The 24,901-nt window shown below is 41.2% G+C and overlaps 2 protein-coding genes across 3 annotated transcripts; one reads left to right on the top strand and one right to left on the bottom strand.

Annotated features, from left to right (window-relative positions):
- The first annotated feature begins 4,442 nt into the window (after nucleotides 1-4,442).
- Nucleotides 4,443-14,704, top strand: pmm1 (phosphomannomutase 1). Its single transcript, XM_075453780.1, has 8 exons — nucleotides 4,443-4,849; nucleotides 5,580-5,697; nucleotides 7,456-7,532; nucleotides 7,836-7,927; nucleotides 8,252-8,351; nucleotides 11,019-11,094; nucleotides 12,890-13,005; nucleotides 13,454-14,704. Exons 1-8 carry the CDS (start codon nucleotides 4,766-4,768, stop codon nucleotides 13,574-13,576), a joined length of 786 nt encoding a protein of 261 aa, XP_075309895.1. The 5' UTR covers nucleotides 4,443-4,765; the 3' UTR covers nucleotides 13,577-14,704.
- A 2,632-nt stretch (nucleotides 14,705-17,336) lies between these two features.
- Nucleotides 17,337-24,844, bottom strand: csdc2b (cold shock domain containing C2, RNA binding b). 2 transcript variants are annotated; one of them, XM_075453589.1, is made up of 4 exons: nucleotides 24,637-24,844; nucleotides 21,808-22,214; nucleotides 19,983-20,105; nucleotides 17,337-19,131 (listed from the first exon to the last, which is right to left on the bottom strand). In XM_075453589.1, the coding sequence occupies exons 2-4, from the start codon at nucleotides 21,987-21,989 to the stop codon at nucleotides 18,969-18,971; spliced, it is 468 nt and encodes a 155-aa protein (XP_075309704.1). In that variant the 5' UTR covers nucleotides 21,990-22,214; nucleotides 24,637-24,844; the 3' UTR covers nucleotides 17,337-18,968. The 2 variants fall into 2 exon arrangements, with proteins under 2 accessions (XP_075309704.1, XP_075309705.1); XM_075453590.1 differs by lacking the exon at nucleotides 24,637-24,844 and having other exon boundaries at nucleotides 21,808-22,578.
- Between the last annotated feature and the right edge of the window lie 57 nt (nucleotides 24,845-24,901).

The raw sequence follows: 24,901 nt of genomic DNA, 5'->3' as shown, positions 1-24,901 counted from the left end.
ACACCATCTGATCTCTTCAACACAAAACTGCTAAATGAAACTATGGTGAAGCCTGAAAAATACTGGAAACTCTGGTCAAATGATACCACAATCCTCTTTTGGGGCTCAGATGACATCCAGCGTGTTTGGTGGGAAACCTGAACAAGACTACCACAGTTAATACACAGTTCGAACAGTGATGCACGGAGGTGGTACAGGGATGATTTGGGCCAGTATGAATGCAAGTAACACGGTGGGAGATGACATTTTTTGAAGGCACAGAATTGGGAACATCTTGTCTCAGAGTGATGCAGAAAAACTGCTTCATGCGTTTGTTACTTCAAGATTAGACGACTGTAATTCTTTATTATTGGGCTGTCCCACAAATTCTCGGAAAAGCCTCCAGCTGATCCAAAATGCTGCAGCCAGAGTTCTGATGAAAACTAAAAGGAGAGATCGTATCAACAATGACATATCACATATATAATAGATGTAGCTTCTCTTCATAGGCTCCCTGTTAAATTCAGAATTGAATTAAAAAATCTTTTCCTCACATATAAGCTCTTAATCACCAAGCTTCATCATGCCTTAAAGATCTAATAGTTGGATATTTTCCCAACAGAGTACTTCGCTCTCACACTGTAGATTTACTTGTGGTTCCCAGAGTTTCTAAAAGTAGAATGGGAGGCAGAGCCTTCAGTTATCAGGCCTCTTTCTGTGGAACCAGCTGCCAGTATATGTCCGGTAAGCACACACCCTCTCTAACTTTAAGATTAGGCTTTAAACTTTCCTTTTAAATAAAGCTTATAGTTAGGGATGACATCCCATAGTTATGCTACTATAGGCCTAGACTGCTGGGCGACGTCCCATGATACATCTTTCGTCACACTGCTCTCTTTTACTCTCCATGTACTTATGAAATCATTGTTATTAACTTTTGTTTCTCTTTCTCGGCAGGTATGCCTGGCCTGGTGTTATGGCCAGGCCATAACAGGCCATAACACCCTCTTTTCTGTCCTCTCAACCCCCAGCCGGTCGAGGCAGATAGCCGTTCTTCCTGAGTGGTTCTGCCAGAGGTTTCGTCCTGTCAAAAGGGAGTTTTTTCTTTTCGCCGTTGCCTCGTGCATTGGACTGTATTTTTGAAGTGCCTTGAGATGACATTCGTTGTTATTTGGGGAAAAAGTTGGATGATATTGAAAATGCAAAAAGAAAAATATTTACCTATATTCCTATATTTACTGTAATGGAAATTGTTGTATAATAGCAACTGAAATGAAGTTCTCAACACAAAACATGAAACATCTTCGGTGTACACTGTCTTCAGTGAAATAAAAGTCAACATGAATAGAAGGTGGGGTTTGGAGTTGTAAATAAACTTTTGTTCCGCAGTGTCAGACCTTATCAGAATAGTCACTCATGTCTCCAAAAGCTTTGATCCTTTGAGCCTTGTGGTGTTTTCTTATCTTTAATAAAGTCACACATTGCGCAAAAAACCCACCGCATCACTAAGCTGTGCAGTTCTACCATGCAAAGCAAACAGCAGTGACACACATTTAAGCTCATGCTCAACATTTCCTGCAAATCACACAAACTCTCACCTGGCCACCACCTTATATAGCTGTAAACATCCTAAGCAAACACACATATGACGCCGTAATAGCACTGTTGGCTTGAGGTACACAGCCATTTAGACCCTTCAGAGTTCCATGTGAAGAGGGTTTCTATCTGCCTCAACCTGCCAGAGGAAGTATTAATGTGTTAAAAGGACATTTATTGTTACGTCCTTGCTATTTAACAGCAACTGAACACTGGTACCTTAGGCGGGTTATTGTTGGTCTGAGAAAATGGCTCTTAAGCTCTTTCCTTTCCAGATATAGATAAATAGGTTATCCTAAGCCTCTTGCCTCTGGAGACCTGTCGAAAAAGCATAAGGGTTGCATTGATGCTAAGCAACACCTCCACCGTTGTTTAGACCTGGGCTGGACTTGACCTAAAGTTTGACCCGTAGTTCTTTACAGAGAGATACAATTGAGAGGGGGTGAATGAAGAGTAGTTGTCAGAGGTCAGGGAGGACATGTAAGGAAGTACTACAAAGAAGCTGGAACAAACACCATAGGGATGAGGGAGAGGAAGATGGGTGGGATATCAAAAGTGTAACCATGCGTTCAGTTTGCTGTGGCTACTAAGTGTTCTCCACCTATGCAACGTTCATCCTTCGTTGTCTACCAGAGTTTTTCCTAAAGTTACAGAATCATATAAGATGGCTATATGTGAATGGATGTGTTTTGAGATGTCTTAACCAACATACAGGTAGGTTCATGCAACCATTGCTGTCAACTGTAGCATAATAAGGTCGTGGGGTGAAAACTAATTTAGTGTGCAGACCCAGCTTTGAATTATTCACACCCAAACAGGAAGAATAATTTAGGAATTACAGCTGAGTTGAAGTAACACCAGAGGTTTTGGCATATTACTTGCTCTTTGGCTCCCCCTGCAGTTGTTGAGCGACAGTTAAGCAAACTGTGGTGCAGGGCAGGAAATCCAAGTTGCAGAGTTGCCGTATCTCAGCTGATTTGTGCTCTAAGGCAGTTTCAGGCCTGGGAATGTGCCTAACAAATCACTTCAAAACATGTCAGAACCACATAGTTTTTAAGACTCCAAAACTTCTCTAGTGTTGCTTTAATATATTTAATAACTCATCTAAAGAGGAAAATGGAATTGGACAGTTGATTAGAAAACAGTTTAATAGATTCCATGTGGGTTTCTTTCACTGTTTCTGTATCAGTTAAGCAAACAAAAGGTCTTGAGTAGATCCTTCAAAAACAGAGCAAATCAATCAGAGAGATAGCGGGAACATTAGGAGCGGCTGAGTTTTTGGTTCATTCTGAGAGAAAAAAAACTCACTGATGATGAGCTGGAAAACATTAAAAACCATAGTTTTTTTAATAGGAGTGGTGGACGATCACAAGATCGGTTCCATGGTAGAGAAAAGTCTCTTCACAGCATCCAGCCAAATAAAGAATCATTACCCGAGTCTGCCAAAAAGAGAAGACTTCACCACAAGGTGCAAACCATTCCTAAGCCTCAAAAGCCTTATCAGACCTTGTCAAAAAACATCTTTAAACAGGTCTTTTTTGGATAGAAGAAAAAAAAAACTGTGATAAAGAAAGATTAGAGACCTCTTAGAGCAGTTCATGTTTCGAAGCGTCCAATGCCGTCACTAAAACTTGAGGAGGCAGTGTGACACACATGGTACCGGACCGCTAGTGTTTAATAATGATGTGACAGAAAACAAAAGCAATCAGATACATTCTGAAGTAATTAGGGATAGAATTTCTACTCTGAATTAGCTAAATGCAGCAGTTCATTGTATTGTGCTTCACAAAATAGAGAGATGAACTCAACTCCTGAAATTTATTGAAAGCAACCTCTGACTTTTTGAAGGTAAAATGAAGGAAAATCTGATATTCTGCAAAGATTGGAACCATTACCTGATCTCTACTGATTCAAGCAGCATTTGACCCATGGCCACCGCAGACTTTAGCCTGGCAAGACCACATATGCAATAGAGTACTCTATATACTCATAGATATGGAGTTGAATCTATCTATCGCAGTCACTATATACTCACACCTATTATATTTATTCAATTGATTAATCAATTAACTTGGAAGCTGGAGTACCCAGCTGAGAATAGCAGATAAGGCACCTTGTTTTTTTTTTACATCAGTGCCACATCTATCTAGTATCTATCTGCATTTGTGTGCCCAAGTGTCAGCCTTTTTGAAACATCTCTTGAACATTCAGTGCACATGTGTGAAAACAGCATAAAAACATTTTAAAGTCTGCTGGAATAAAAGCAGCTTTTAAGAGCTATGGATATAAATGCTACCTATCTGCTGAGCACTGCACATCTGTTGTTATCTTGTTTATTTCAAATGTTACATTCCCATTACTTTTATCAGCATTTCAGAAAGTCTAATGTTAGAAACTGCTGCTTATAACATTTGATCAATCGAAGGTCACTTAAACATGCTGTACCTTGACATGACAGTCATGCCTGTCCATATAATTTTTAAAAAATGCTATAATTATGTACCCTACAGCATTGTACCTTGCAGGAGAAACAATAATTAGACTAAATTTCCTGCACCGCCAGAAAGAATCAAATGTTCTCAGCTTGGCCACCCCTGCAATCATTTCCTGGATCCGCCACTGGATGTGAAATCCTTTGATTTATAGCAGAAAGTCTGCACTTTCAGCATGTTGTCATTACGGAAATGTAATTCCTAATATTATGATAACCAGCCTCATTGACAAAAATTGTGTCGGTGTCTGTCAATTATATCACTTGTTTTGCTTTTAACTAAGAGGTCAGCTGACTGTTGTGGCGTATGAATTAAATGCCACGCCCCCTCCCGTAACGTCACGCCCTGACCTCTGGCTGTGAATGGTTGCCCCTCTAGCAGAAGAAATCCGACACGTACAGCACGCTGAGGATAGATCTGAACTGCTCACTGAGCCTCACAAGAGACCCGAGCTGAAATAGAAGAAGGAAAAGTGGCCGTTAGCTCGCATAGGAACAGATAATTCACCTCATGCAACACCACAAAGTCTCATTTATGTTGTTTGTTGTGTTTTTTCATTTCACCTTTCTGCGGTGTCTGTTTTTCCCCATGTGAATGTGAATTCCTAAGTCTATGCACAGGACTGGACCTTGCGCCAACACTTCTTTAATCAAATACTCCACTTTGTAAAGAAGAAAGCCAAGAGGAGAGGAAGAAAAATGGAGAAATCAAACGGCTTCTCTCCGGACAGAAACGTCCTCTGTCTGTTTGATGTGGACGGAACCCTGACACCACCGAGAGAAGTAAGCCCGCATCCGATCAGTCGCCTGCTGTTGTTGTTTATCTGTCAAAGCAAGCTCTCATTGCATCTCCCCTCACTCCTCAGCCCTCATCACCCGCCTCTCATGCGCTCTCAGTGTGGGGAGAGCACACGGTGTCCTCTTGGCATCATGCGCTCATTATTTGGAAATCTTTTACGCTCTTTGCTTCCCCCCTTTACGAACACCGGGGGTGCAGTCTTGTGTGTCTCCAAAAGCTTCTGTGACTTCATGCATGCTTATGGATTGCTTTTAATGCATATGCATAATAAATCACACCTGCTTGCTCTCGTGAGTGACAGACATTTAGAATTACTGCGTGTGTCAAAGTTCCCGGAGCGATCCGTCATTTTTAGCATCAAGTGCAGTGTTTTATGTAATGGTTCATGCCTTTCTTTTTCTTTGTGTCTGCGGGGTTGTGTGCTTGGGTTCATCTGAGGTTTGTGTGTGTGTGTGTGTGTGTGTGTGTGTGTGTGTGTGTGTGTGTGTGCGTGTGTGTGTGTGTGTGTGTGTGTGCAGCTCAAGCCTTCCATTATGTTTCAAAATTGGGCAGCTGCTCTGAATTACAACATTTATTTCATTGTTTGCAGTCTCATCTATATAATGACGCTTTAACAACACAGATTCTGCTTTTTAGGAATGGTACTGTTGAGGAAGTGACAGCTGGAAGTCAGCTGACACAGAGATTTGACGTGTGTTTTCCTGTATTCTGCAGAAAATCGACCCAAAGCTTGATGAGTTCTTCCAGACTCTGAGGAGGAAAGTGAAGATTGGCGTCGTGGGAGGCTCAGACTATCCCAAGATAGCAGAGCAGCTCGCTGAGGGAGAAGATGGTGAGCAATCCTCTTCCTGGTTTAGCAACGGTCTGTTTACATGCTTCATACATGACCTGACCCTTTTTTTTTTTTAAATTGTAACTTCTTTAATTGAGTGCCAGTCCTTAAAGAGAAGAGCGGAGAAGGTAGGTCCTGGGAATAATTCAGGATTTAGGCCATAACACAGACTCAAACCTGTTGGCCTGGAAGTAAAAGGTGAGGCAGGATGACTAATGGTTACATTTCCACTTATTAAGAAAGTCCTACAGTGATTTCACAACACGTCTGGAGCAACATAATTGTTCATGCTAAACTTAGTCATCTGCACCAGGTTTGGTTTAGTTTGCTTTATCAACTTGGGATTTCTGTGGCTGCTGCCAAAGCACACAATGGCACACTTGACGTCCCACTGTAACACCAACAAGCTCCAAGTGCAAGTGAACACACGGCTGCAGTGACAGGCTGATAACTGGCCTACAAGTAAATATTAGACTACAACTGGAATGCAGATTTGAGCCAGGGCTATGTGGTTTTGCCACCATGCCAAGTGTGCTAAAGTTGAATGTGTGTTTTACTTGATATAAAGTCACAGCTGATGTTGTCACTGTTAGGTGTGACCTGCAGAATGGGAAAGATATCAGCCGTTTTATTACGTATTTACAAATGTCCAGAAAATGGTCCTTTCACAGATGCTATGCTATGCACACTAATAAACCCTAAACCCATCACAGATGCTGATGTTTTGTGTGTTTACAACAAGCCAGATGGCCCATTTCCTTTGTAGCCTGGAGGGTGCAGCATCCAGGGTTTCCAAATAAGTTTCAATTTTGATTGTCTTTGTCTTCCATTTTGATTCTAAGAATATCTCTTGGGCCCATGCAGTGATTTCTACCACAGATTTGTGGTTGTGTATTGCTGCCCGAGGGAAATTATTGCTATTCAGCCTTGCCCTACGCATTCTTTCTGATTCTTTTAAGTTATTGTGGACAATGAAATCCCTTTGAAATGCTTTGCAACTTTACATTTTGTGATGTTGTTCTTAATTTTTTCTTAAGGCTTTTTCTCAAAGTGGTGAACCCTGCACATGTCCTCCTCTGAAAGACCCTCTGGGATGCTCGTTAAATGTCTGTTTTTACAGCATTATTTTATAGTATAACACAATTTTTCAACTCTTTTGCCACCCTTGTCCTAACATCTCAACATCTTGTCCCACCTTTGTGTTATTTTCCTTTGAATACGGTGTTTAGTGATTTGCTGATCATGGCATTCTGTCTCATCTTGCGGAGGATCAAAACTTTTTGAAAAAGGAGTTGAAATGTATTAAACCGTATATGAATGAAATGTCAATTTTAATGTAATTTGTTACCACATTGTTAAATAGGTAGGATAAAATATCTTGTTCTGCTTCTTTTCCTTTCTTTTTTTTCTCTTAATTTGGCCAAGAAAGTCCCCTTAAAATATAAGATCTCTTCTTCCAGGGAGACCTGGTCCGACCTTTAGCTTGCTGCGCTATGCTAATATTAAAGTGATTAATCGGTTCTGTTTGAGGTAGAGATTAGAATTAGTGGGAAGATTGGACAGATTAGATGTGTCTTTTCGAGCCAGTGTTGCGTTCGCTGTAATCCGCTGCCAGGTATATATATATATAGTAGGTTTTGTTTTAGTCTTCCATTGGTGTGCTCCTTAGCGAAGAAGCCGCTCTAAATGTAGTTCTGAAGATTTTAGAGAGGCAGATGAGCACAGTTAGCCACATGTCACCTGTCTCCTCTCTTGCAGTGATACGCAAGTTTGACTATGTGTTTGCTGAGAATGGAACAGTTCAGTACAAAGACGGGAAACTTCTCTCAAAACATGTAAGTCAATGTGAGGACATATTGCGCATGATTACACTGCACCCATATTCACCTCCAACAAAGCTGCTCATATTTTAGAGAAGCATGTTTGAAATGGCCATCATGTTGGAAGATACTCTTATCACGTTCACTACGGTTTCATAAAAAGTCTTGTTACCCGTATAGAAGTAGGACAGCATTTCAGGTAATGTTTCGAGGTCTGTATGCTGAGAGGAGTTTGCTAAATTTTCTTCAAGTTCTATTGTGCAAAGAATTTCTTTGTATGCCTGTCATTTTTTTTATTATTGAAGTGCATGTTTGCAGGCCATCCAGAACCATCTCGGAGAAGAGCTGCTGCAGGACCTGATCAACTTCTGCCTCAGCTACATGGGACTCATCAAGCTGCCAAAGAAAAGGCGAGTCATACACCAAACTCAGAGAGGCTGCTATTTACTGAACCCCCCACTTCCCCTCACACACACACACACACACACACACACACACACAGTTCTTTGACATCTTTGACCTCCAGGTATGCAGGAATGTTTTTATTCCCCAGTACTGACTTGTTAGAACAGAGGAAGACATTTCTCTTGTGAATCCTTCTTGAAATTGGGAAAAAGTTTATTTTGTGGACTTGGTATTAGGTCAGATCCAGTTCACATCCAGGCAAATCCACTTTGAGCAAATCCAGAAAGTCTTTTTAAGCAAGTTTAACGTTTAACTTTTTCTACTTGCAGGGGGACTTTTATCGAGTTCAGGAATGGAATGCTGAATATCTCCCCCATTGGTCGGAGCTGCACACCGGAGGAACGAATAGAATTTTCAGAAATTGACAAGGTAAACTACTTTCCTATTAACCCTTGATCTGTAATCGGTCAAAAGTTTGTTGCATAAATGGAATATTGTGTTAATCGGGTCCATTTTCCTAGAAGGTTCAAAGCTGCAGTGTTTCTCAATGCATAAAAAAATTCAACCATCATATCCCTTTCAGAGGACGTACTATGATATTTAAACATTTCACAATCCGAAAATACAATGTAGGTTCAGCACCTAATAAAAAAAAAACCTTTATGTTCCATAAAACCGCTTCTCCGTCTCTGTTTCGTGACATAACCTAAACATAACACAGAAAAGGTCAAACTACATTGAGCTTTCCAGACATTTTAACAGAACCTCCACTGATCAGTAACAGCCCAGGCGATATGGAGGAAGCAGACACCAGCAGAAGAGGAGAAGTTTAACCCTTCAGCAACCCTGCTCGCTTTTAGAATTATACGATGAAGTGAGTAGATCCTCTTTGGATTCAAAGGTTTTTACGTATTAGAACATAATAAAATACGACCTGGTCTTCACCAGGTCTTGAAATAAGATCAAGTTAACCTCAGGTGAGCAACCGAACATGACATGTTACGCTGTATTATTATTTGTTTAACAAAAACTGAACCAAAATGCAGAGTTATTTCTCCACGCCACAGAACCAGAACTCCTTGCAGTCATTGAGTTGACCATGAACTTCTCTGTGTGCCAAAGTATTCAAGATTTGAGGTCATCTATCTGACCGCTAAAGATTGGCTGAAATTGCATCATTGCTACAGGACAATGATCCCAAACACAGCAGCAAATCTACAGTAGAATGTCTGAAAAAGAAAAAAATCAATGTGTTGCAATGGTCCAGTCAAAGTCCAGACCTCAACCTGACTGAAATGCTGTGGTGGAACTTTAAGAGAGCTGTGCATAAACAGATGCTGTAAACCTCAGTGAACTGGAGCAAGGCTGTAAAGAGGAGAGGGGCTAAATTCCTCCACAAGGATGTTAGACACTGATAACATCATACAGAAAACAATAACTTCACTTTATTGCTGCTAAAGGTGGTTCTGGCCACATGTGTATTCAGATTTAGACACACTTTAGATTTTGTTATGTTTTGCTGTTCATCTGAGATCGTATTTACTTCAATTCAAGACCTGGCAAGGAGCAGATTATTTTTCTTATTGTGTCCTGATACATTAAGCCTTAGAACTGAAAGAGGTTGCTTTCTTTTTCACATGGCTTGTTTTTCTTAGATTCTCTGCTATATCCAAAGAGAGAAGTGCAACACACTTCTTCTTAAAAAAATTGGGAGTATAGTGATTTGTGAGTCATTAAACCACGGTTTTAACGCATTAAGACCTGACCCCAACATTTGATTTCAGACATTTTTAAGAAGTAGAGAAGAAGAGTAGCATAAAATTAAAAAAAAAAAAAACAGCTGGTGAGTCTTACTACTAATTAGGTAAAATGCCAACAGGTCGGTATGATTTGGTATAAAAAGAGCATCCCGGAGAGGCCAGGTCCCTCCGCAGGCCACATTAAAAATAGGCACAAGTCCGTGAACACTAGATTATCACATTTCATGGCTGCATCCACAAATGCAAGTTAAAACTCTTCCGTGCAAAGATAAGACCATCCTGCTTGTTACCTCTACAGAATTCAAAAGCCAACATCCTTAAAGGTGTGGGATTACATTTGTTCCTGTGGCCTGGGTCACGTACATATCTGTGAGTGCATGGATGATACCACATTATATATAGATATGCTGCCATCCGACCCATGTTTGTCAGGGAGGGTCTGGCTTCTTTCAGCAAACCACATTAACAGAAAAGGTTTGACGTTATCTTAACTGCAACAAAAACATGAACCTGTAAAACGGTAATTCAATTGTCTTCACCAAGCAGCTTCATTGTATTTAGGATATTTGAACAAACCTTGAATTTGAAACCAGCAATAGAAAAAACGTACAAGTAACAGCATTCTGGGAGATTCTACAATCAGGAGATTCATTTTTGATCGGTGAGGGTGTCAGGATTAGGTATAAAAGCACAGCTGAATTCCCAGTAAAGCTGCTCCCATTCACACATCTTTGGCTTCTTTTATCAAACGGCTGAACAAGCCAGAAATTGTGAAAACATTTCCCGTTCAGGTCACTGAAAGACAACGCATGTGTAGTGAATTCAGCTATACTTACATGTGCGGTGATCTCCCACAGAGAAAGTGAGAAGCCGCAGAATGGCTTTAAACTTTTCTCAAAGGGCCCACAGCGTATGACATACTTCAGTCAATAACTTAATTCTGCTCCCGTGTATATATGCAGGGACGAGGATAGTCGTCCATTTAAATGGCCAGTTTGAACTCAAACCGTAGCTCGACTCAGCTGTGCATGTAACCGGGTTGACATCCTGTGTGTGACGGCCAAAAACAGGAAACCACCGTTAGATGCCCTGTCCCAACTTTTAAGGGAAATTACTAAGTGTCAGCATTTTACATGTTTTCTCTGACCTATGATTTGTACTCACAAAATACTCCTACATATTTGTTTTTGGAAACACCTTTATGGGTGTACTGTAGCAGATGACGCAGTATCTGAATGGTTTCTTGGGAAATGAGTCACGCAGCAGCAGATATACACAAGCCTCATTTTTCCAGTGTAGTGTTAACAAGCTGACTGGTTTCCCACTTGTTTCTCAGAGAGAGAAGATCAGGGAGAAATTTGTCGCTGCCCTGAAAGAAGAATTTGCTGGAAAGGGACTCCGCTTCACTAAAGGTGAGAGAACAGAGAGCCCATTCCCACCATTCATTACAATCCACATCCCAAAAAGAAAACAAAAAACGTATAAATCTTTCCTGAAAGAGATCGGATGAGATTCAAATAAATGGAATTTGTGTTTTTATAATCGCTTTATACTTTTCATTATTCCTTTGGTAGCATAAAAAACTGTGACTGCTTCAGGGATTGTCAAAAACAAAATCTGCTCCCCATCATCCACGGAATGCAGGTCATTTAATGGAGTATGGTTTTAAGAGGTGTGCTCTCTGAGTAATTATGGTCAGACCACTTCTGGTTTGTGCTCACGCTCTCTCAGGGTGAAAAACAAGCTCATTAGTATTCTGTTTACTGCAGTTCAGTTTAAGGACAAACTGGTTTTACAGGATTTCTGTCTGTTGTCTGTTATCTGTCTTTAAAGAAAGACCCTCCACACACACACACACACACACACACACTTTGCATTTCTTCTTTGCCCTGAACCTTGTGCTGGACATCGGAGTAGTCAGTTAACTATTACACACTGTTCCCTCTTGCTCTGTTAGCGGCAGGAAGGTGAGATGGGTACGTGATGTTTGCTTACGTGCTCCGTCAGGTGTGAGCTTCTGCCGGTGGAGCTGTTTACCCTTCAGAAACACGAGGCAGACACGAAGGCTCCGCCGTTAAAAACCTGACAACATTGGGATTTTCTGCTCTCTCTCAAACTGCTGAGGTGTAAATCTCTTGTGAGTGTTTTTTTCTTTTTTTTTTGCGACGCTGGCTCCATTTGTTAAAGTTTTACAGTGTCACTCTAGCTAAACATGTTGATGGGTGGTGCAGAGTTGGAGATTTGTTTATTTGCCTTTGCTTGGAGTTTATCTAAGGAAGGCATTGTCAGCTGATATGGTTGATCTCTGCAATAGGTGATATATAAACTCATTACAGAGTACAGAATGTAAGTGTTCATGTTGTGCCCTGATCATGTGAGATAGGATTTTTCCTGGAAAAGTTTTCCTCTTAGACTATGACCATTTCAGAGACGTTAAAGAGCAGAAAACCCCTTGAGGCAACATTTGGTCCAAGAATAACAAACTGCTCAGGCACCAGTTTGTCAAGGCAGGTGTTGTATGTGAGGTCTGACAAAGGTTGCCCTTGACCCTATTCGCAGTGTCAGCAACTCAGCTGAAAGCTTTTTAATCTTTGTTCAGGAGTGGAAAATGTAGGTGGAGGGATGGGTCGGTTACAGACGTGACCGGAAGCACGGAGCTGTTTATATTATAGGGCTGAGGGGTGTTTGTGATGGAGGTGCGTGGAGGGTGTGTGAGGGAAAGAGCCTCCTGATTGGCTGGATGCTGAAGACAAAACCGTGAAAACAAGAAAAAAGGAAAGGGTGAGAAAGGAGTCTGCGTGGGAACGCCTGCTGAAGGCCCTCCCAACATTTCACAGCTCGACAGTCACTGAGTGGATTTGATTTGCAGCTGAGCTGGAACAGGGACCTTTCTGTCTCTTTTAGAATAATCAAACAGTTCGGCTTCCATACGCTGGCCTGTCACACTGCAATCACGAGCAACCCTTGCTCCCACAGTTCCACTTGTCACAGTTTGAAATGCTTGACATTTTTTGGCCAGAAAATCAAGCCGTAAGGGTGTGTTTTGGCAGTTCTTTCTCAGGCTACAAGTTCTCTGAAGCTTCACATCAAGCACTGTGTTGTTTTGTCAACAGGCTGACTGATATGACAGTGTGTCCCAGACATTATATGTATCTGATAAAAGCAATGCCAATCTTGATGGCTGTGTTTATCACTGTCTCACTTCAGGTGGTCTCATCAGTTTTGATGTTTTCCCCGAGGGATGGGACAAGAGACTGTGCTTAGAGCTGCTGGAGAGAGAAGGCCTGGACGCCATCTACTTCTTCGGCAACGAGACCTCAGATGTAAGAGCATTTTGTTTTACAGAACAGCTGTCGCAAAGAGAAAGTTATGCCCATACATGACTGTGGAACATCTCACTGCAGGGTCCATCTTATTTCTTTTAGGGTTTTGTGTCATAGCTTTAAGTGCATGTACAAACTCTGCAGAGTAAAGGCCTTTGCATACCAAAGCTATATCTTTTGTATGTGTTTTTTACAGTGAGTAAAGTGTGTTTTATTAATCTGTCTGAGGCAACTAGTCGACTAGTTGGGAGATTTTTATGGTTCACTCAGAAACCAAAAAAGTAAGGTTGCCAGTCATGTAGTTTGATCCCCTGCTGGTGACAACTTCCACATGTGTTATTAACTCGTCAATTTAGCCTTTTTCACACTTTGGCTGCACCGTCTCAGTGCATTGACCATAGGAGAATAAATGTGCCATGTTTTATGATTTTGGTGATTCTTTTTGTAGGGAGGAAACGACTACGAAATTTTCAACGACCCCCGGACCATCGGGTTCACGGTCTACTCTCCCGAAGACACAGCCAGACTCTGTCGAGAACTGTTCTTTGATGCTTCACCGCAGGACTCCTGATCTCCTGATCTGCTCGCCTTGCCTTCATCGGCAAGCTCTGCTGAACTGGATCACAACCAGAATCTTGAACTTAACTTATTTATGATTTTCTGGAAGCTAGGTCTACTGAGATCTCCATATTTTTTCCTATTTAATATTAATCGATGGCAGCAGGGGGGGTTTCACTGCATCTGCTGGGTGAACTGGATTTTTAAGAGAAACTGACGTAACTGTGGAAGTGTTTCATGTTCCTGTGTGAAAGTTTTAAGTGCTGTGTTTTTCTTCTGTGATGTGTAACACATAACCTGAAGTGACCCAGAAAGATTCTAAAACAGGAAAGCTAATCATTCGGATTATTTAAGTGAACTGTGATATTTTGCACAAATGTTGGGAAGATTTTATTCCAGAAGTCAGTATCTTTTTTTATATACCACTGCAGGAGGTGAGAGGAGCGAGAGAGACTGAGATTAAAACATGTGATTGTCCATTTTGAAAATGCAGCGTGAATACAGTGAAGGCAAGGGCATTTCTTCTTCTACCTGGTGAAGAGACGCAGAAGTGAACATTCCGGGTGTTTTGATGTCTTGAAATGGATTTGATTTGTTGATGGTTCATTGTGAGTTTCAAATGTCTCCTGATCAAGAGAAGGGATTTAGCAAATTTCTATTTAAAACTGATCATCAATGAGTCAGAGAATTCATCTTAACCATTGAGTTAAGCTACTGTGGCCATGTCTAGCTATTAGCTTTTAAAAGGCAACATTGTGTAAAAATGCACGCTTCTTTCAAGGGCTGTAATTAATTTCTATAAATGTTGAAACAGTTTGGTTTGACCTTTTTAAGTTCTGCCATTTTACCAGGCGTTATGGTTTGGGGAAAATATGGCTCCACTGATGGATCCTTACTGCGAGTTTGAGGCCTTTGAAAAGTCGTGTAGATGAGCGTTAGTTCTGTTTCTGGCTCTAAACACTCCTTCAACATGAAGAGCAACAACGGTCACATAGACTTCCGTGCACACCTGAAATTGAGCTTTTAATGTGTGACTGAAGTTAACTGTAAGATTGACCTTGTTGTTTTTCAGCAACTTGTGCAGAAAAAAAACACTCTAATTATCTCTAATTATTGTAATAAATCTGTTGTTTTTTTTAAATTCTGTTTATATGTATTTAATCGCACCAACTGCGCCTCTTTCTTTTCTACCTTGTTGATTTTTTAGGAAGCAAATAGAGATTCTTCCATCAGCTCTGTTAATATCCAGTCACCCGACCTCTGACTTGTCGTTCTGCATCCAGCCACTAGATGTCACCTTTCTCTAAATCTTTATCCACGGTCATTGTGTGTGCGGTGTCCTATCTTGTTACCTGTTTAGTCTCATGTCACCTGTATTTCTCAGCCTGCCTGCCCCACTACAAGTTCACTTTAATGTTAACTTTCATCTCTTATATCTAACCACTGGCTAAAATGACATAGCTTATAGAATTCACGGGGCACCAATTAGATGTGGAAAATAAATTGGAAGAAATGAAAGGTAAGCAGTGACACAGGACTGATTAAAACTGACAGCATAGACAGTGGGAAGCAGAGGAAGGCAAGTTTCTCATTCTAATGTTTGTTAATGAGTCACAGCCTCGGCTCAGCTGACCAGTAAATGTTAGCCTCTAAAACTTGTCTTTTTTTTTTTTTTATCCCTGTTTTCTAATTATTTGTGTCCTTGTCTTGCCCTATCATTTTTGGCATGCTGTGACAGATACTTGAACCCTAAACAAGTGTGAATCACTAACTTTATGCAGCTATAACTAACCTGTCCACAGTGAGCTCCTACACCAACAAGCAACAGATAAACATTAACAACTCTTTTTGTATTTTGAGTACTGGAGCACTGAACTGGATTGACAAACGTTGCTGCACTTATCTTAGGGGTTTATTTTACTGATAGCAAAATGCCAAATATTCAGTTCAGTTCAATAATGGGAAATTATATTGTTGTAGTATAGATTATTGTTGAAGATATCCTATTTCTATAGGCAGATAACAAAGGGGATCAAATTAAAATCAGTTGAGGAACATTTAGAAAGTTGAAGTGGTGCAGAGAGGTGTGGAAGAAATCTTAATAAGTCACTATGAATGGATTGGGGTGTTGCTTTTGTAGCTGGGAACAACTTAGCTGATTAAGTCACACACAGTGTTGGCAGGCAACAACTGGAGAACTCTCTCTGTCTGCAGTCTTTGTCTGTACATGCAGTCCACCCTACCCAGCTCTATTCAGCTTTAGTAGATTAGTGTAATTCCAGCAGCCAGGTCTTGGTAAATAAATAATGTTGTGTTCCTGTTCCTTCTGCAACGATCTCACACATCCCATGATGATCAGGTGAAGAAATAGTATCAATTTCCTCCTTCTTTATCTCCATTTTGTTCCTGCAGTGCATCCATGACATCTCCTCTTAGGGCTTGGGGTTTGAAAAGCTCAGTTAGCTGGTCCAACATGCAGACAAGTTTTCACTGAGAAAAGCTCATTAGAAAAAGAAAGACACAGCATGTCCAGAGCTACTGCAACAGGACTGGAGCAGCACTATTCTAGAACATGTTCAAGAACAAAACTTTGTTCAAAGTGCAGCAATTCAACAATTTAGAGGCCATAAAAACCCATGTTTCTTTTCTCTAAAAAAAAATATCTAGAAGTTTTAAGCTCTGTGTGCTTCAGTGGTGTTGAGTGTTAAATTTGAGGAAAATAAATGTAATCAGTTTCTTGATTTTGACAGCTGCCTTGCCTTTTTTGTGCTTATCCTTCCGATTGAAGCAATCTTGCGGAATCTCTTCAGACCCTGCATATCCACAATTTGGAGCTGCAAATTTACTGATGCACTTAAATTCCGAGCAGGCTCCTCAGAGACCCACTCAATTGGTTCTCAAAGCTAATTTGTTCTCCACTTAACAATCAAGCCTTAAGGCTCTTGTAGTTTTATTTCAACAGTGAAGAATAGTGTTGATTTATGTTTAATTTGAGTTTACCACTAGCAGTTTATATTAGGGCAACTCTTCCTGAATTCCATAGGGATAGAAATAGCAGCAGCAAATGCATGACACTATTGAAGTAAATTGAAAGCAAATTAAATTTGCAATTACACCCATAACTGCAGGCGGCGGACAAAAACATGCATGTCAAACTTTATCAAAAGTAACATAATTCAGAGATTCTCTCAAAAAATAAGCATTAAATGGTTGTTCTGTACAGGACTGTAAAGAAGAACTATTTTACCCATCACTTGTGTAGTCTTATAATGGTGTTTATTCCTTACAAAGATTATTCTTGAAAGACGGAACATTGATGTGTCTACAAAAGGAGGTTAACATGCTAAACACCAGATTCTCCTCAATTACTAGCAGGCACAGACCAGCATTTCTGTCTTAAATGGCATTTTAGGACCACAGAAGTTACTTGACTCTGAACTCTTGGAGCTTTCGCAGCTCTTCTTAGCCGTGGTGGATCCACTGTAGATCCATCAACCACAACACTGAGGAATTGTTACCTACTCTGTAGGATCACGCAACATATTAAGATACAATGGTCTTTCGCTGACACATGACATAAACCAAAAACCACTTGTGACTCCTGAGTGAGAAAGCAGTGACAGTAATATACTGGAATCATAATTATGAGTGCTCATTCTGTCTAAATAACAGGCTGAGGACCCTTAAGAAACCACTTCGCTGCTGTCAAAAACAAACCTGTAACCTGAAGTGTTAATTCTCACTTCTTGCTTGCTGAAGAAGCACACAACTCATGAGTCATACACTTTAATGTTCTTTCGAGGCTCAGTAGAAGTGTTAGTGGGAATCCTCACCACAGTGGCTCATCCACAGAAAGTCACTTAAAAGTCCTCGTTGATGCGACAGACATGAACAAAGTTTAACTTCAAACAAATTTGGGCACTGACACAAACACACAAGATGCATAGAGACTCTACTGAACATACACTGTGGTGGAAAATGACATACAGTACAGAATTTATCCTGAAAAAACAACACTTGTGAAAATAAGCTCTATTGGCACCAACCGTGTAGGTGTGAGGCTCACTGTCACACCGAAAACACTCATCACACACAGATACATGCTTTCAAAACAGTCTTTTTAACACACGTGGAGTCAAACCTAACAGTTATGTCTGAAGTACTGTGGCATTTAACCATTTAATATGGGGGAAGTTAAGTGCAAGTTTCAGCTGTAATTATTCAAAATATAAAGCCTGTATTCAAATGGACGGACGCGTGCACACACATATATATGTATACACATGTATATGTATATGTGTGTGTGTATATATATATATATATATATATATATATATATATATATATATACACATACACACACACATCAAAAGATAAATAGATAACCACAAACAGCCACAGACAAAACCATACAACAAAAGGTAGGAATTTCTAAGGAGAATATTTGCTTTCTACTTAAACTAAAGCTATTTTTCTTCTTTTCTTTTGTTTGTTGCTTTAATGAGGTCTGTTTCCTTGAGCCACCACCTCTCTGTAAATCCTAATACCCCCCACCCCCCTGACTTTCCCTCTAAACTTCAATACATTCCCATATCATTTTCACTGCAAACCATCCTGTATTTGTAAGTCTGGGTTGTTGTTTTTTTCAAAATGATCTGAAACCAAAAGCAGACCATGAGGCATCCCATCAAATGTGGAAATGTAAAAGTACTCATAGTTGTTAGGGGTTTACAGTTCCTAACAGCTTTTACTGCACTTGAGATGGTCAACTTGCCGTTCCTTTCTTTCACACAGCAACAAAGTCATTCAGACCTCTTTCTCCTGAATTAAATACATGCGATATTTCTTTTAAAGTCACACGTCACTTGCACCCTTCATGTAATCCTGGTACGAAGGGAAGTAGGATGGAATTCAGCTTTTATACTAACACAACTTTGTCTTCGTGCACATAGATTCGGCAGTCGTGTTGCAGTCAACTAATGTGCACCGTAGTCACGTACGAAGTTTTCCCAGTTTTTCATCCCTTAACACTCATTGTGAATTAACAGACACACATGTTCTTCCCATTTTAAGATCTGCTTCATTCATGGTCCCATTTCCAAACTGATTATGAACAAAAATATACACAAAATAGATGATCTTTTACCTATTTATGAGAGTATGAGTTAAATGCAGAGAAAATGTATCAGTGCTGTGGGCAGTTTTGAACAGAGTATATCGGCTCTGTGAGGAAATAACTGTCAGCACCAACCTATCAACACTGAGCAATTTGCTTTGAAGCATACAATGTGTTTAAAAGAAAAAAAAACTATTAAGAACAGCAAAGTCATGAGTCCCAGGGCACCCCTGCCCCCCATCCAACCCAACCCTGAGCGCTGCCATTCATCAGGCCCAGAACTCAGGCCCTATGAGCTGATGACCTTCCCAGACCAGGTCTCGTGTTTCGTCCCTGGGTTAAGATGTGTGATCTTCACATCCACCGCCTGCACCTTCAGGTTCTTAGGCGGGACTCGGCACACTTTGTACGTAACTTCGTCTCCCTCAACTGGGACGTACTCCCCCTCGATGCTGAAATGCAGAAAAAGTTGAAGCAGTGAAACATGAGAGTTTGGTTTTTAACTGTCTTCGTGTATAAACACAGGGAGGATCACAGATTACATGTAAACACAGGAACTACAACCATAAGTCAAGAAATAACCATTGTCACAAGATTGTTGTTTTTTTTCATTTCCAATAACTCAAATAACTGAGGGCTTGAGTATGTGATTTGGAGCACTGCAGCTTAAGAATACACGTGCAAGTCCACTCCTCGACTCCGCAGCCTTTGCAGAATGTATTCACATCCACACACATAACAGAAGCAAATCTGCTAAAGCATAGAAAACGGTAACTCGGAGAAATGTTGGACCCATGATCCAGAAATTTGTCTGCTGTGTCACAGGAGCATTCTGCATGATGCTTTTGCAGAAATTTGCTTTAGCTGAGACTGTGCTGACATCTGATGCAATGCATGGCCTGAATAAAAAGTAGAATAAAAGCAGCTCAGAGAAGCTGCTGTATTCTGTGTCCACTTATAGCAGACTTTAGAGGCGTAGATGATATTTTTTACAAGAGAAAATGCTCTGAATTTGAAATGACTATAGTTATGAGAGTTTTTATAATCTCATGAGATCACACTGCTGGTCTGCAATTTGCTTGCACTGCTACATTAAGATTAAGATCAGATTTATTGTCATGCATACATACAAAATTTGTTCTCCACTTTTAACCCATCCAGGTTGGCACCTGTTGACACACTCATGCTGGGTCTCACACTCATGGAGACAGATGCCATACACTGGAGCGGTGGGCCACGCAACATGCAATTCAGCTAATGCAGTGTGTGTGTTTGTGGAGTGCTTCGTGCTTTGGCCACTCACTCTGAGATGTGAACAAAGATGTCCTCGCCGCCGTGGGAAGGTTGGATGAAACCGTGACCTTGCGACCTGGAGAAGTTCTTACATGTGCCCTTAAAAGCTGGACCTGAGTGGGCGCGAACAGTGCTGAGAAAAGGAGAGGAAAGCAAACAAATGAACCAGAAAGTGGATTTATATAAAAAAAGACAAGTAGAAAAAGTGGTGTCTTAAAATTGACAGAGTGGTTTTCAGTGAACAACTTGACCCTGACCACTACAAAACAAAGGAACTATTGACTTCAGGAAGCACAGTGCAGACCCTGCCCTGCTCCACATTAACATGAAAATATATTTAAGAAAGAATGATATAATCATTACAACATATAACTTCTTTCACTTCCTGTCCTCACTATTCCAGTACAAGAAATGCTTTTATTTGCAAAGGAGTATAAAGATCGTACCCTGGAACAATGAAAAAAGGTCATGTGGTCTTACAAGTCTAGATTTGCCCGGTTAGTATCTACTGTACGAGTCTGTGGGGGCAGCATTATAATCCAGGGTTGCTACAACAGGTTCAGCAGCATTATGTGCTCAAAAATGAAATCAGCTGACTATATGAACACACTGAATGACCAGCTTTTTCCATAAATTGATTTTTGTTCCTACTTTTGTTTCTTCCCTGAGTGCATGTGCATATTCCAAGACAACTTTTCCTTCCTATAGATATTTTTATCAAAATGCTGGCATGAAAAAACGTTATTCATTTCCAGAGTGTTTAAAGGGGATAGAGAATCAAAATCATCTTTTTCACGTTTTTGGTGTTAGTTCTGAGTCTCCCCGCTGTGGGTAGTACACACGAAGTGCCAGCAAGTGTCAGAACCTCTGTTTCAAGTACTCCCCCATTTTTGAATGTCCCCCAGAAAAAGTGCCAATCCGTTTTTGTGAAAAAGTGATGTCACTTTTTCGGCTTCGGTCCATTCGGACCAGAACCTCCCATCACAAAAACAGTTTTTCCCCCTTGCAGTTGGACTTATGAACACTTCATAATCACCTCATAACCTGCCCCAGTCACTTTACCATCATTAAAATTGCACTAATGAAGCTGCACTGTTGTTGCTCTGTATATTGGATACTGTGTATTGTTGTACACATCTTGTACATTTTATATTCATATATTTTTATTCTTTATTTTTTATTATTATATCCTATGTTACATGTTTGCACCTTACGCCGCAGCAAATTCCTAGTTAGTGAACACTGTTCACTAACAATGGCAATAAAACGAATTCTGATTCTGATGAGCTTTCTTTTCAGTCAGTGTATTACTCTATAGCTCTGTTTTCAGTGAGAGCAAGGGCAGCCAATCAAGCAACGGCAACCGAATAGCACCAACACCACCTACCTGCGTTTCATAATGAGGTTGCCAGATAAGCTCTGAAACGACGCCAATAAGGGCAAACGACGCATTCTAAACCCAGCATAGTAACATAGCTGTTTCAGAGAGCCTTTTAGGGAGGTTCTGAGCCATTACAGACCCAACCAATTTTTTTTGGGCTACATATCACATCACAGAACAAGGATTAATGCCCCATTCAACCATTCTCTATCACCTTTAAGTTGGTAGCCCCTTCAAAACACTCAAGAATATGCTCTCAGGCTCAGAAAAAGGGATGTTTCTCAAAGTAAGTTGCCTTTCAATCGGCCATAAATTACAGCTATTACCCCTTTTATTGCTGCAAATGCAGTGCACTGAAATATCAAGTGAAGCGCAGCTATTCAAAAGCTGAATTTAAGAGCACAGTTTGAATCCGATATCCAGTTTCCAAATCTCAGTAACTAGCCATACTTACGCTGAGTAGGTACGGGTGCGTTTGGTTGGCAGCGGGCTGGGCAGATCACGTGGAAGTGGTGGCTCCTTCCCCTCCTCCCACACCCGGCTCCTCTCCCTCAGGAAAGGGAAGGACAGGGTTAGAGGAGCATCGGGGGAGCGCAGCGGGGTCCCAGAGGGCGACGTGAGGCTGGGATCCGCCATGTCAGCTGTGATGAAAGTTAGTAGGACTGGGCAGGATGATGTGGATGCAGGGTCCTTCTCAGTCAGTTGCCGCTGCTGCTCTTCAGGCTGCAGTCTGCTGACACTGCTGTCTGTCCTCTGCAGTGTCTGTGGGTCCGTCTGTTCGTCGGAGGAGGCTGCCGCACTGTGGACACTCAGCTCTTATCCAGGTCAGCGCCGTCAGCTTAGTTCTGTCAAGATGCCTTGCTGGGAGGAGAAAGATGCCACAGAGAAAAAACAGAGGGAGATCAAGGGGCTGTCACGTTTGGACCTGATGGCAGAGAGATGAGAGGGGGGCAACCAGGCAATAAAAAGCTCATTCAAGCCACAGAGCACAAACAACTGAGAGAAACATGGAGTGAAGAATGCTTTTTTTGTTTGTGTGTGTGTGTGTGTGTGTGTGTGTGTGTGTGTGTGTGTGTGTGTGTGTGTGCTCTTTCTCAGGGACTTTCATGAAATGTCAACTTTATGTCATGTGATTGAAAAAAGAGGAAATTATGCAACAGTGACAGAGCCAACCCCCGTCAGTTCATTCTCATTTCCTTTAAAGTATTTCAGCAAGAAAATCAGTCTTCTTCTAAGCCATGAGGCAAAGAGATTCTAGAGACATATTAATGTTTGTTTTCATCTGACCCGACACACCTCTAGTTTACAGGTTTGCAGAGTCACTAAGGTTGTATTCAAGGCAGATTTCTGAGTATGGGATGTACAGTACTATGCAAAAGTATCAATCCATCCCTTATTTCCATATAACCTACTTGGCATATCCAAGGCGCCAGACTTTTTTGATTTTGATCTCCAGGTCACATTGACACTCATTTCCAGACCTGTCTTTGTACCTAAGCAGTCATTTATGTTTGTCTAACACTGACCTATGAGATGCTTAAGCATAAAAAAAAGGCACCTAACTCAAGGGATGAACCAATGTTGTGTCAGCACATAACAGAGAACTTAACAAAGAACCTATTTTAAATGGTATCTTCCAGCACTTCAGAATTTGTTCTGCTGTTCTCTGAAGCCTCATCAGAAATGGTCTCCATGGAAGGATGGCTGTCAATAAGCCATTCTAAAGGAAGGGAAACAGGGAGAAAGGGCCGAGGTATGCCCAATGACACAAGAAGCGGACTGAAAAAAAGTCAACAGGTCTTATGGAGGGATGAATCCATTGAATTGAAGCAATGTGGGATCATCTTGACAGAGAACGGAACAATAAGGCAGCCAACATCCAAAGAAAAGCTTTGGGATGTCCTTCAAGAAGCCTGGAGAACTATTCCTGAAGAATACTTAAAGAAATGACAAGAAAGCTCGTCTGAGAGGGTTCAGACTGTGTTGAAGAATAAATCAAACAAATACTGACTTTCAGATTTGCCAAAATGGTTCAGACTGTATTTTTGCCTTGCATGCTGTATTTACAACTGTGCTTTTTCAATAGATCACTCCCTCAGTTTCCTGTTTTCCTGACCATGTCAAGAAATGAGGGGTGGCGGAAGGCTTTTACGTCGCACTGTACAAAAAAAACAAAACAAAAAGAGAACACACACCACGTCTGCACTCCACTTCCATTCCTATAGGATTATAGGCTATAACACGATTCATCTCCGAGGCAAGAAATACACATGGAAATGACATTTTTACGTCTTCTTGACTTGTATTTTTACAGTTCAGTGTATTAATTGGTGTCCACTGTAATTTCATGTGTACAAACACATTCAACCCATGTCGTGGTTAGAGAATTCCTGTTTATCACAGGCTGTTTGGTCAGGTGACCCCGCCTTTCAGTTGCCGCCCCCCCTCCCCCCCTCCCCCCCTCCCCCCTGTGTGTAGTGACGCAGGCTGGCGGGCGTGACGTCGGAACAGCTGCAGAACGCCGCCGCGAGTGGTGCGTTCGTGACGTCATTGACCCGGTCCCAAATGAACCATTATTTATAGGCTTCTTGTCCTGCTGGACTACAGCCCTATGTTACAATAAAACGCGCAGCATTCCGGAGGAACAAAGCCACGAGTTTCCAACACGATTATTACAGAAAAGTAGCTCAGGAAGAAGTTCAGGATTTTAAGAGTTGTGGCTCCCATATGTGATGAAATTACAGCCTGTGGTGGCTCCGCTTGTCCAGGTCAGGGACAGTCCCCTCCCTGTCCCATCTTTCTGAGAAGGCATGCCTAATGTGTCTATGAATGACATGTTTGTGTGTGCGGAGTTTGTCCAGGAAACGTTCAGCACATCCAATTTAAAAAAAAATCTTATGTAAAATCCCATTATTAACTCCTTTGAATTTAAACTGTTTGTATTTCAGCAATTAGCGAAACTCACACTCTAATTTCAGCAGTCCGTTCAAACTAAGAAAACCGGAAAAAAAAAAAAATCCCCCCTACAGTCACGAGACGACAACACACGGACAAAAGCAGCTTGAGAGGTCGCTTCCTAAAAAAATATGATGAAATAAATCCGCTGATGGCTATGTCGATCCACCCTGCTCTTATACGAGATCAATCAATCAATCAATCAAACAGTTCTATTTGAAAGATTCCTCAGTCAGCCGTGCAGAGAAAGCCGAAAACAAAGCATCCCTGACACGCTCCCCTTTGCAGGAGCGCATAACGTGCACATCTTCACAGAAATGTCACTTACCGCAATGGGTGCGCCGAGAGGCTGAAGATGAACAGTGAGGGCGAGTAAGTGTGCGAGTGTTTAAAGTCGCCGGGAATTATATAACGTGCAATTAAATAAATAAGTCGGCTAAATCCACGCAGACCGACGGAAAACCCTGATGTGATGGTGGCTGCTGAGTCTGCGCAGCTGCCGGAGATTCCGATGGCGTGATGCGGCTGCGTGAAAGTGACTTTGGCCGTTCCTTGACCTACATCTGCAGACGGAAGAGCGACTCCGGTGCGCA

This window comes from Odontesthes bonariensis, chromosome 21 (assembly GCF_027942865.1).
Source record: "Odontesthes bonariensis isolate fOdoBon6 chromosome 21, fOdoBon6.hap1, whole genome shotgun sequence".
NCBI classification, from domain to species: Eukaryota; Metazoa; Chordata; class Actinopteri; order Atheriniformes; family Atherinopsidae; genus Odontesthes; species Odontesthes bonariensis.
The sequence above is the reverse complement of the archived record's forward strand: the minus strand, read 5'-3'. Positions and strand labels throughout refer to the sequence as shown.

Excerpts from the sequence above, each read along its gene's own strand:
- pmm1 (XM_075453780.1), top strand. The coding sequence starts at position 4,766 with ATGGAGAAATCAAACGGCTTCTCTCCGGACAGAAACGTCCTCTGTCTG. Across the intron at positions 4,850-5,579 it reads CCCTGACACCACCGAGAGAA|AAAATCGACCCAAAGCTTGA; the intron begins GTAAGCCCGCAT and ends TGTATTCTGCAG. Across the intron at positions 11,095-12,889 it reads GGGACTCCGCTTCACTAAAG|GTGGTCTCATCAGTTTTGAT; the intron begins GTGAGAGAACAG and ends GTCTCACTTCAG.
- csdc2b (XM_075453589.1), bottom strand. The coding sequence starts at position 21,989 with ATGGCGGATCCCAGCCTCACGTCGCCCTCTGGGACCCCGCTGCGCTCC. Across the intron at positions 20,106-21,807 it reads CGCACCCGTACCTACTCAGC|CACTGTTCGCGCCCACTCAG; the intron begins GTAAGTATGGCT and ends TCCTTTTCTCAG. Across the intron at positions 19,132-19,982 it reads ATCTTTGTTCACATCTCAGA|CATCGAGGGGGAGTACGTCC; the intron begins GTGAGTGGCCAA and ends TCTGCATTTCAG.